Raw genomic sequence first — 12,623 nt, 5'->3', positions numbered from 1 at the left:
TCTGAAGAGTTAGCTTTATAACTCATCTTTTTAAAAATTATATTTTTATTGGTTTCAGAGAGGAAGGGAAAGGGAGAAAGAGAGAGAAACATCAGTGATGAGAGAGAACCACTGATCAGCTGCTTCCTGTATACCCCACACCAGAGATTGAGTTGGCAACCCAAACATGTGCCCCGACCAGAACTGAGCAGTGACCTCCTGGTTCAGGTTGACGCTCAGCCACTGAGCCATGCCCATTGGGCATATCTGTCATCTTTTAGGGAACGTGTCATGAAACCCCATAATTTTACAACAGATTAAGAACACATTCCTTCCAAAGAGTCTCAATGGACTGAAGAATGGGGAGGGATTGATCTCAGAATTCTTTATACTTATTTAGTCACAGAAGTCTTTCAGTTTGTTATTTTAGGAATGACTTAGAGATAAAGAGAATACCATGGTGTGTGTGCGTGTGTGTGTGTGTGTGTGTGTTTGTGGGGGTGTGTGTAATTTAGTGAATATTTCAGTTGATCTTGGTAAATTAAAACTCCGGCTAATTTCGGGTGGAGTTTGCAGTTGGACTGCCTATGTAGATTTTGTCTGGGTGTAATCACATCTACAGTATTCCAAAGATACTGTTTATCATAAAATAAGATAATAAACTTAGTTCAACTACTCAAATATCTAGATGTATATATTTTAGTAACGAATATGAATGATTTAGCAGGTTCTTAAACTTGATCTTTTGAATTATTATAAGACGACCTTGATGGAATCAAAATAGAACTTTACTCTGATTTTACCTCACTTTTGATATTTTGTTTTATGCCCAGATTTTTAAAGCACTTTGTTTGGACAGTGTTCGGGAGACATTGATAGGTAGTTGTTGATTTTGTAAGATGGATGACCTGCTTTTTTAGATGTTATTAGATTTTATTGAAATACTGTCTCATGTACATAATAATTCAGATAGATTGCTATATATTAAGTCCACCCAAAGGTTCATTAATTTGCTAGAAGTACGTACAGGACTCGGCAAAGCTGTTGTATTTGTTGTTTCAGTTTATTACAATAAAACTAAAGTTAGTAATAGACAAGGCACATAGGACAGAGTCCAGGAGAGACCCGGTGCAAGCTTCTAGTTGTCCTCTCCGACTGGAGTGATACAAACAGTCCTTGGTTCTCCCAGCAATGATGTGTGGCAGTGTGCATGAAGTATTGCCAACCAGGGACGTTCACCTGAGCCTTTTATTGGAGGTTTGTTATGTGGGCTTGGCTGAGCTTAGTTCTCCGAGCCCTCCAGAGGTCAGGCTAATACCCTGTGGTCCAAGGCCCCTCCCATAAATCACATTGTTAACATAAACTCCGTAATCTCAAAACAGTTTTCTTTTGTCCTCTCAGGTCAGTCCACCTGATTCTTTTGTCCCAGGCAACCACTGATCTGCTTTTAGTAATTCTAGATTAGATTTGCCTTGTCTAGAGTTTCAATCAAATGTAATAATAAAGTCTGTAGTATTTTGTTGCTGGACTTTTGCTGAGCATAATGTTTTTGAAGTTTATCTGTATAGATGCACTAAAGGTAATTTTTTCTTAGTGATGTTTCTTTTTTATGGATATACCATGGTTATGTGCATTCACCTGTTGAACATTTGTTCAACATTTGTTTCAGGTTTTGGCTGTTAATGAATAAAGTTGCTATGAACATTTGTGTGCAAGTCTTGTGTAGGCACATGTTTTAGTTTTAGTTTTCACATTTCAGTTTGTGTTATACTGTGAGTTAATTTTTTTATTATGAGAAGTAAAGGTCTTGCATTATTTTTTTTCACTTAGGGCTTTCTAGTTGTTCCAGTTGTTGAAAGGATTATTCTTTTCTGATTAAATTATCTTAATGCTTTTGTTCAAAATCAGTTGACAAAATCAGTAGGTGTTGAATGTCTTTCTGGACTCATATCTATTCCATTAATTTATATATTTATCCTGAATGCCAATATGACTCTGTGTTGATTGATTTATAGTAGGTTTTTAAATCAGATAAATCCTCCATTTTTATTCTTTATATAAATTGTTTTGGCCATTCTAGGTCCTTTGCCTTTCTATAATTAGCTTTTTCTGCTAAAATAAAAGGTTGCTGGATTTTGATTGGGATTTTATTGATATGTAAATGAATTTGGAAAAATTGTCATCTTAATAATAGTCTTTCATATCTTTCCACTTCTTAAGTTTTCTGTAATTTTTCTCAGCAGTATTTTGTAATTCTCACTATATTTTGCACATATTTTGTTATATTTATTCCCAAGTATGTTATGTGTTTTGATACTATCATAAAATGGAGTTGTTTTAAAATTTCTATTTCTGTTGTTTATTACATAGGAATATATTTTAGTTTAGTTTGCTAAACTTTTATCCTGTTATTTTCCTGAAGTCATTTATTAGTTCTAGTGGCTTTTTAAAAGATTGCTTTGCCGAAACCAGTTTGGATCAGTGGATAGAGCGTTGGCCTGCGGACTGAAAGGTCCCAGGTTCAATTCTGGTCAAGGGCATGTACCTTGGTTGAGGGCACATCTCCAGCAGAGGGTGTGCAAAGGCAATTGATCGATGATTCTCTCTCATCGATGTTTCTAACTCTCTATCCCTCTCTCTTCCTCTCTGTAAAAAGTCAATAAAATATATTAAAAAAATAAAAAAAGATTGCGTAGAATTTTCCTTGTACAGAGTCATGCCCTTTGTGACTGGAGAAACTTTTATCTTTTTCCTTTTTATGCCTTTAATTCTTTTTCTTCTCCTTACTGCACTCTCTAGGACTGCTAGTACATTTTTGAAAAGTAGTAGTGAGAGTGGACATACTTGATTTTTTTTCTCAATTTTAAGGGTTAAGAATTTAGTCTTTTAGCATTAAATATGTTGTTAGAAATAGTTTTGTGTTTTTTTTTTTTGACAATGCCCTTTATTACATTGAAGATGTTTCCTTGTAGTTATAGTTCATTGACAGTCTTTATCATGAGTGGGTGTTTAATTGTCAGATGCTTTGTCTACACTTATAAAGATTACTGGAGGATGATTTTCTTTTTATTCTGTTAACATAGTGAATTATATTGATTGGTTTTTGAATGTTAAATTAGTCTTATATTTTTGGGTTAAATTGCATTTGGTCATTATGTCTTCCTATATTGCTAATTTTTAGTTCAGTAGTTTTGCATTTGTGTTTTATATTGGTTTTTAGTTTTCCTGTAATGACCTTGTCTACTTTTGGTGAAGAATAAGGTTGGCTGCAAAAAGCAAGCTGAGAAATGTTTTCGTGAATAGTGTACTGTTAAATAATTTTTATATATACTACAGTCTACTATAATTTTTATATATATATTACAGTCTACTATTAAATAATTCAATTGTTATATAAATAAATACTTCGTTATTGTAATCTGTCTCTTTCTCTCATTACTTAGTTTCTCCATTTTGGGAGAGAGTCTCCATCAGCTCCAGGATTATATATTACTTAGAGTTTGAGATTGCAAAATGAGAGAGGCTTTCTGTCTCCTGTCATCTATAATAATATGTATAAAGGGACTTGAACATCCCTTCTTGAATCACACATATACAATCACTTTGTCTGGGTCAGGAGTAGGTAAACCACAACCTGCGGGCCAAATTTTGCCTTTATTTTTTAAAAGTAAAGTTTAATTGGAACAGGCATGCTCATTGTTTATGTATTTTCAAGGGCTGCTTTTGTGCTACAACAGCATAATTAAGTAGTTGCTATGGAAACTGTATGGACTTCAAAGCCTAAAATACTTATACTTTAAAGAAAGAGTTTGCTGATCTTTGGTCTAAAGGTAAGGGGTTCTCTAGTCAGGCTTTGTTAATTGGTTGTGGAATCAGAGCCTCTTGATTGACAGCTCTATCATAATCACAGTGAGGGAAGAGAGCAGTTCCCAAAAGGATTGGCAGTTCCTAAAAGCAAAGGATGCGAAACAGACATCTTCCTTCTAAATATAAAAGGACTTGACTATTACACTCAATTTTTCCTTGTGTTGCATAGACCCTGAGATTAAACATTATCATGTGTACTGATACAAATGTTAATAGAATAACATATTCCGAGTAAGGCTGATTAATGTAGGAAATATATGAGAATATGTAAGGATATAGGAATGGAATCCTTAAGTTATATAAAATACAAAGATAACAGTGTGAATAATGTAAATTGATGGTTTATAACTTGTTCTCAGATGATGAAACATGCCTGGGATAATTATAGGACATATGGATGGGGACATAATGAACTCAGACCTATTGCAAAGAAAGGACACTCTACTAATATATTTGGTAAGTTTACTTTTTCTGATTACTATTTCCATTTTCTATGTCCATTTTTAAAACAAGATTAACTTTTTAAATACTTTTTAAACCCTGAGTATTTCTATGGAATGGGATTATAATTTGAAGCAACACTAATTTTTTCCCCTCAAGTTTCAGTAAGGATTTGAAGCAACACTCATTTTTTCCCCCTCAAGTTTCAGTCAAGATTGGTTATGGTTGCCTTGAAATACACAGATATGTAGTTTGATCTGTAGACTACTAAATCTTTATATCTTTATAAACAGCAATAAGGCTGATTTCCTTTCTTAATGTTTGTGTGTTCACTGGAGTAGTACTTTTTATCTCATTCAAGAACTTTTTCTTTTCATTCACATCTTACTGACTGGTGCAAAAGGTCTAGCTTTCAACCTACCTTGGCTTTTAGCATGCCTTCCTCTGTAAGCATTATCATTTCTAGCTTTTAATTTAAATTGAGACATGCTTTTATTTGAATAGTTAGAGGCCTTTGTAGGGTTATTAATTAGTATAATTTTAAATTGTTGTGGATCAGGGAATAGGGAGGCCTAAGGAGAAGGTGAGAGACGGGGAACAGCTGGTTGGTGGAACAGTCAGAACATACACAGCATTTATTAACTTTGTCATCTTATATGGGCACCACAAAATAATTACAAGAGTAACATTAAAAACTACTGATCATCACCATAATGAAGAAATTTGAAATATTGTGAGAATAATAAAAATGTGCAGCGAGCAAATGCTGTTGGAAAAATTGGGGCTGATAGACTTGCTCGGCAGAGGGTTGCCAAAAACCTTCAATTTGTAGAAAAACACAGAATATCTGTGAAGCACAGTAATACAAAGCTCAATAAAACGAGGGAAGCCTACACATAGAACAATTAACATGCCCAAAGTGATCTACTTGGTAAATTGAGTGGGTTATGCTGTACATTGACAGCTACAAAGGAAAAATGAACAGTGTGAATGGGAAGGAAGTCTGGGAAGAGCTGTGTTCGACGTGAGTTCTCGAACGTTCTGCCTCTCGAGTTCAGTCCATTTGTTAAACTTCTCAGTTCAAAGTTAACTTACTTAACATCTTTTACTTAGTCCAATGATAAGTTTGAGAATTATAAAAATTATTTTTAGAATCTTCACTTCTTTCCACTATTTTAAATCTTGTTGTGAGGGATATCTTTTAAATAAAAATAGGTGAAAATACTAATGGAGTGACAAGGCACATAAGCTAATCATATACAATGTAGTTGTCTCTACTAGTTGTAACACATCACTACAGTACTTCAGATAGCAGCATATTTCTTTATAAAACTATGGAAGAATTTCTCTAATGCTATAATTCTCTTACAATTTTTTTTTTTGCTTGGATGCTTTCTGTAAAAAAGAAAATAACTGAAAAGTTATTTTTTCCTGGGTTTGAAAGATGTTGGGATGGAGAAATAATGGAAAAAATTTTAAATATTATTTAAAATTTAAAATTATAACGAGATGTCAGAGATCTCATTTATATAACATTTAATTTAGCAGAGATCACTTAATGAAATAAGTATATTTCCTCAGCAGAGGTCACAGATGGAAAAGTTCCCATTGCTTTGTAGGTGCCACAATGGGAGGCATTAGTGCAGTAAAATCCATTATATTAAACGGTTAATTAAAATTAGATCCTCCAGGAGTGTGTCGCTGCGGGCTGGCACGCGCCACCTGGTTCCGGAAGTCCAAGTGGGCGGGTTCCACTCCTGGCCGACCGACCGCTCATGTCTCTGCAGAGCCAAGTCCCCGGCCCCCTGGCGCAGCTGTGTGTGGCGGGACGGCTGCTTGGCGCCCCACCCCCCTGGCGGGGCACCTTAGCCTGTGCCAGGCAGGCCCGCAGCCGTGCGTGCGGCCCTCTGTCCGCCCCTGACGCCAACGGGCCGCGCACGCGGAGCCCGGCGGGAGTTGGGCCGTGGGAGGCGCTGGCGGTGGGGCGGAGAGCTGGGGTGTGCACCTGGACCCCCCTGGCCTTGGCGGCGAAGGTGGACCCGAACACCACCAACTGGAGGGAGGCAAAATCCTTTCTGAAGGGCCTGAGCGATAAGCAGCGGGAGGAACATTACTTCTGCCTGGACTTCATCAGGCTGAACAACATCCCAACCTGGAAGGAGGCGGCGAAAGGGTTGGCTCCGAAGGTGGAGGAGACCAAGTACAAAAAGGACGAGCATCTGAACGAGAAGATCTCCCTGTTCCGAGGTGATATCACCAAGCTGGAGGTGGGCGCCATCGTCAACGCCGCCAACAACTCCCTGCTCGGAGGAGGCGGCGTGGACGGCTGCATTCACCGGGCCGCCGGGCCCCTCCTCACCGCCGAGTGCCGAACCCTGAAGCACTGCGAGACGGGGAAGGCCAAGATCACTGGTGGCTATCGGCTTCCCGCTAAGTATGTCATCCACACGGTGGGGCCCATCGTCCACGGGGCGCCCAGCGCCAGCCAGGCTGCCATGCTCCGCAGCTGCTACCTGAGCAGCCTCGCCTTGCTGGTGGAGCACAAGCTCCGCTCCGCCGCGTTCCCCTGCATCTCCACCGGAGTGTTCGGCTACTCCAGGGAGGCAGCGGCAGAGGTAGTGCTGTTCACGCTGCGCGAGTGGCTGGAGCAGCACAAGGACAATGTGGACCGGCTGATCATCTGTGTGTTTCTGAAAAAGGACGAAGACATCTACCTGCAGCGGCTCCCCCACTACTTCCCAGTGGCCTGACCAGGTCTGAGTCGCTGCACACCCTGACCAGGGCGGAGTCTCCTGGACCAGCTGGACCTTGTTCCAGCTCTAAGAGGTCGCTGAAGCCTGCAACTGGGCCTGGCCACCCCATCCTGTCCCTCAGCCCCCTGCCCCTCAGAAGCCTCCTAATAAAGACCACCCTTGTTGAAATAAATATCCTCTCTTTAAGTAAATATCCTGTTAAATTAAACTGAGTGGTAAAGGGTGAGCCCTTTTAAAGGGTTGAAGTATAAAAGTGTACTGAAAACAAGAGTTGGATATTAATTTTCTAAATTAAAATTTTAGAGAGGAAGGGAGAGAGAAGGAGAAATATAGATTTGTTGTTCCACTTATTTATGCATTTATTGGTTAATTCTTGTATGTGTCTTGACTGGAATCAAAGCGGAAACCTTGGCGTATCAAAAGTGTTCTAACCAAATGAGCTACTCAACCAGGGCCTCTGCTTGTGTTTTTAAATCTCCTTTCTCAGAACATTTAATGTATCAACATTTATTAATTAGATACTGGTTTTAGGCAAGGTAGTAGGTAAATCACATTACTTCGTATAATCATTGCAATAACTGTAAGGAAACATTTCTGAATTTAAATTCAGAAAATAAATGAGTTTTCATGTAACTTTTAAAATTTATTCCTTAGAAGTCAATACAAATCTTTTAAGTGAACAAAAGGGATGTTTGTTAACTGAATGTAATTTTGTTAAATTCTAATGGAGTTTTGACTTCATGTTTTCAAAAAAAATAATAGAATCTTAAAAAAAATGAAAAGCAGTTTTAATTTTTGGTAATTCTGTCAGACTTCTTCAAATGTAAACTTATAGAACACTGATTGGTTAGGTTGGTAAGTGATGATGGGGCTTGGCAGGTTCAGATTATTGTCAGGAGAGTTTTTGCTAGCTGGCTATGAGGAACACTTAAATTGGTTTCCCGGGCACACTCAGACTTATTTGTGAAATCATAAAAGTTAAAGGGAGTTACAGTGTTGGGAAGGTAGGTTTTACAAAAGAAGCCCTTTCATTCTGGGTTAACTGGGTATAGAAGCAGGATTTCCCCAGTGGTCCTCCATTTCAGAAGGATTATTCTTTCAGTGAATAGTAATTCAGCGTACATTACCATAAAATGTTTTACCTTCTTTTACCAATTGGACATGAGGTCAGTAATGTGCTTTAGATTATGTAATTTGGTTTGTTGAATAAGACTCTGTTTTCCTTTAGAGCAATAGTCATATACAGATCAATAGTAAAACATCTGTAGTATCTATATAGTTTATTCTGCTGTGGCTGAATTGTGTCTTTCACAAATTTACATGTTAAAGCTCCAACACCCAATATATATTTGGAGATAGAGCCTAATTGGGAGTTAAGCCTAATAAAGGTTAAATGAGGTGGTAAGTGTGGGACCCTAATCTCAATAAGGTTAAATAACATAAGTGTGGGGCCTCTAAAAGAAGAGAAATAAACACCAGAGTGTGCTCTCCCCATGTACATGCACCAGGGAAAAACTATGTGAGGACACGGTGAGAAGGTAGACATCTGCAAGCCAAGAAGAAAGCCTTCACCAAAACCTGAAGCCTTGATCTTAGATTTCTAGTCTCCAGAACCATGAGTAAATAAATGTCCGTTGTTTAAGCCTCCTAGTATGATATTTTGTTATGGCAGCCTGAGCAGTCTAATAAACTTACTCTATGCCACAGACTTACTTCAGAGATTTATGCGAATTTGACTTATTAAATACTAACAGCGACCTTATGAGACAGGGACTGTTCCTATTTTAGAGATGAGAAAGCCAAAGCACATTTAGGGTCAACTAACTTTTCTTAAGTTACGCAATTAGGAAATAATGGGGCCAGGATTTGAATCCAAACATTCTAGTGCTTCAGATCCATGCTTATAACCACTATTCTATACTGCTTCAGGAATCCTTCAAGATAGAAAAAGGTAGTATTGAGACAGAGGGAAAATCCAGTGTGAGAAGAAAATGATAGTGAAATGGTAGACAAAGTTGAAAATGCAATCTGCAGAAGTTTTAGTAGTAAAATTAGCTGCGTATATCTTTTAATAATTTTGCCTATCTGTGCCTTGGGGCTTTTAGCCAATGGCACAAACCTTAAAACTACATATAAGCTGAAATAAGAACAAAAACTGGTACTCAAGGATTTAAAATAAGCATAAATATTTTGGACAAAATACTAAAGGGAAATATTTAAGTGATTATGGAAGAGATAGGGATATATGGGTGATTAAATCACTTAATAAAGGTTTTATTATCTTAATAAAAGCTGAGGAGCAAGAAAAGTAAAAGGAAAGTATGTCTGTAATAACCCAGAACATTCTAGTTAATATCAACATGGAGTTGGGAGAAGACGAGTTGGGAATTTACCAGAGTGTGATGGAGTACTTGTCTTGTTATCAAGATACTATAGGCCCAGTGCACGAAACTTGTGCACTTGTGGGGGGCGGGGGGTGGGAGGGCTTCAGCCTGGCCTGAACCCTCTTGATGACTGGGAGCCCACAGGGAGCAGGCTTAAGCTGTCCATCGGACATCCTTATTGCTGCCATGGAAGTGGGAGAGGCTCCTGCCACCACCACTGCGCTTACCAGCTGTGAGCCCAGCTTCTGGCTGAGAAGCACCCCCCCCCCCCCCCCCCCCCGGGAATGCACTGACCACCAGGGGCCAGTAAGAATGGGTATCCAAATGGAATAAAAATGGGTAAAATGGTTACAGATTACAGGCGGGGGGGGGGGGGGGGGGGGGGGAAGAGAGGGATTCCTTGGGATTCCATTGCTGCTTCCCAAGAAGGCTGCTAATCTTTTCATGATGATAGGCAGTTCTTGGATAAGGAGAATAGACCTCATTTCAAGCTTAACTCTCAGGTTGGGGGCCTACAACTCCCAGACAGGTCAGAATGTGCTTTCTTTAATCATGGTTAATAGAGCATGATTTATATTTATTAGAACTATAGCAAGTCCCCACTGTAGGATTTCTCTCTCCCATCCCCACAATCTTATGACTTAGCTTGTTGTCTTGAACCAACCTCCCCATTTCTTAAATTAATCCTCCTTTTTACTCAACCTAATTTAGTTAAATAGATAGCTCTTATATTATGACCAAAAAGAAAAGTAAGGATAATTATAATTTTGGTTTTTTAAAAAAATCTCATTAGTTGTCAATGTGCCATTTTTAGGAAGATATATTAAACAATGTATATTATCCTTAGAGAAAAGTGAACCATGTTGGATATTCTTTTGGGTCCTAATATTCCCTAATATTCCTACTTTTATTGGCTTTTTATAATGATAAAACGGTAATATGCTAATTAGACCGGACATCTTTTGGACATTCTGGACGTCCTTCCTGATGAAGCCGGGGCTGGTGGGAAGCCAGCCCGGATCCTGGGTGCCTGTGGGCGGCCTGAGGGAAGCCAGCCTGGGTCCTGGTGCCTGCTGGTGGCTGGAGAAGGGAAGCCTGGGTACCTGGCGCTGGAAGGAAACTGGTGCCAGCAGCCAGGGGAAGGAAGGCCTACTCTTGCATGAATTTTCATGCCTCGGGCCTCTACTCTAAAACGTTACAATAAGCCTTATGGGAAGGCCATCTTTTTAATGACAGTTTTTCATCTCCAAAAATAGGAAGTTCACAAATGGGTGCTACCATAGTCGATGCTTTGGATACCCTTTATATCATGGGACTACATGATGAATTCCGAGATGGGCAAAAATGGATTAAAGAGAGTCTTGATTTCAGTGTGGTGAGTACACAGTTGATCATTTCTTCGATTGACTAAAATGACACAGTGTCAAACCCTAATAGTTTTTTTTTTTTAAACCCTAATAGTTTTGAGCACTTTACTAGGAGTTTAAGGAAATCCCAAGTCCCCTTTTTTTCTTTTGGGATTATCAATTGTTATTTAATTTTTGCATAAAATACACATTCTCACCATCTTCCTTGTACTTTTCTTGCTGTTATCATTTGAGGTACTGTATTAAGGCAATAAATAGTTAGGGGAAGAACATATTAAACTATTAATAGAAATATGAGGAAAGCACAAACTGTAAATAATGAGTTTTATTATTTTTTAAAGGTTTAACTATTTGGGTTCTGGCCGGTGTGGCTCAGCTGGTTGGGCTTTGTCTCGTGCACCAAAGGTTTGTCAGTTTGTTCCCAGTCAGGACACATGCCTGGTAGGGGTGGCTCAGTTGTTAAATGGCACTGCTCAGGTTTGAAGCCCAGCACAGCTGCATTCTAGCTGTGTGTCTTGGGAAAGTTCCTTATTCTTTCGGAACCATCATAAAGTACTATCCCACTGCAATATTGTGAGGATTATTTGAGATAATCTGGTACATACAATGTGCTCAGTAAATGGTAGCATTTTTTTTTTTTTTCATTACCATTCTTCATCTCAAAGAAGTGTGGACTTTTTTGTTGTCTTCATTATCATCTTTCATGTATTTGTGCCTGCTGTTTCTCTGACTGTAGTCAGAAGTCCTTCTTTGTGTTTTTCTCTTTGGCAGACCCTGCATTATTCCAGTTGTGATTTAAATCCAAACAAAAAAAATTTTTTTTTTTTCTAATGTCTTTTCTGATACTAACCTAGAAAAATATTATTCTAGCATTTTGGACATATTTTAGTTAGAACAATTTTTGTTATCAGGTAGGTGTAGGTTTGGCTATGAGTGGCAGAAAACCCAATATAAAATAGCTTAACCAAGATAAATGTTCATTTCTCTTTTAGTAGAGAGATGGGCTTTTCAGGGTAGATTTGAGTAGCTCCTTGAGCATCAAAGTCCTAGGGTTCTTTGTCTTGTTACTCTGTCAACTTCAGTATGTAGCTTCAAACTCATGGTATAAGGTGGCTCCTCAAGATAAGGTAGATAACCTTCCAGTTGCAGAAAAGGGAAAAGGATAGAGAAAGATATGTAACCATTCTTTAAGAACACTTCTGGGGAGTTGGTCATCCCATTTTTGCTTCTATACCATTGAGTAGCTCTTACACATATGACCCAACCTTAGTAAAAAGAGGCTGAGAAATAATAGTCCCCCCCCCCCCCCCCCTTTTTGGCTATGTGGCCCTTATAGATTACACTTTCTGTATCTTGTTTAAGAAGGCACTACTCCAGGGTCATGAAGATATATTACTATATTTAACTCTAAATATTTAATGTTTGCTTTTGCATTTAGATCTTTAATTCATATGGAATTAAATTTTTTAATGCAAGGTGAGATAGGCTATCAGTTGATCCTTGTACCATTTATTTCCCCATTATTTATACATGCCACATTAGTTATATTAGTCTTTTATTTTCTATTGGCTTTTTTCTTTATACCATTATTAAACTGTCTTCACTACAGTATTTTTGTAAGAAGCTTGATATCTACAATATATGTGAATCTAAATAGCTGATCTTCTTCCTCTATGAAATTACCTTAATTCTCAGTTCTTTGTTTTTTTTCAGCTCCGGAATACTGTTGAAATTTTTTATATATATAAAAAATTTATATATATATATATATATATATATATATATATATATATATGTATATATATATTTTTTTTTTTTAATTGGTTTTTTAC

General features: G+C 38.0%; 2 protein-coding genes across 5 annotated transcripts in view; both read left to right on the top strand.

Moving 5' to 3' along the window:
* The window catches only part of MAN1A2 (mannosidase alpha class 1A member 2), a 67,054-nt gene that overhangs the window by 11,277 nt on the left and 43,154 nt on the right, over positions 1-12,623 (top strand). For all 4 annotated transcript variants that reach the window (XR_004990577.2, XM_036453180.2, XM_045586990.1 and 1 more), the window contains exons 3-4: positions 4,206-4,302; positions 10,681-10,799. Coding sequence is in view for 3 of the 4 variants with exons in the window: in XM_036453180.2 (XP_036309073.1) it covers positions 4,206-4,302; positions 10,681-10,799 (216 nt within the window). In the remaining variant the exon portion in view is untranslated. The remainder of the gene's footprint in view (positions 1-4,205; positions 4,303-10,680; positions 10,800-12,623) is intronic.
* On the top strand, positions 4,498-7,205 carry LOC118727407 (ADP-ribose glycohydrolase MACROD1-like). Its single transcript, XM_036453184.2, has one exon. The coding sequence runs from the start codon at positions 6,063-6,065 to the stop codon at positions 7,035-7,037; it is 975 nt and encodes a 324-aa protein (XP_036309077.1). The 5' UTR covers positions 4,498-6,062; the 3' UTR covers positions 7,038-7,205.

Source organism: Pipistrellus kuhlii, unplaced genomic scaffold (assembly GCF_014108245.1).
Source record: "Pipistrellus kuhlii isolate mPipKuh1 unplaced genomic scaffold, mPipKuh1.p scaffold_m20_p_24, whole genome shotgun sequence".
Taxonomy (NCBI): domain Eukaryota; kingdom Metazoa; phylum Chordata; class Mammalia; order Chiroptera; family Vespertilionidae; genus Pipistrellus; species Pipistrellus kuhlii.
The sequence above is the reverse complement of the archived record's forward strand: the minus strand, read 5'-3'. Positions and strand labels throughout refer to the sequence as shown.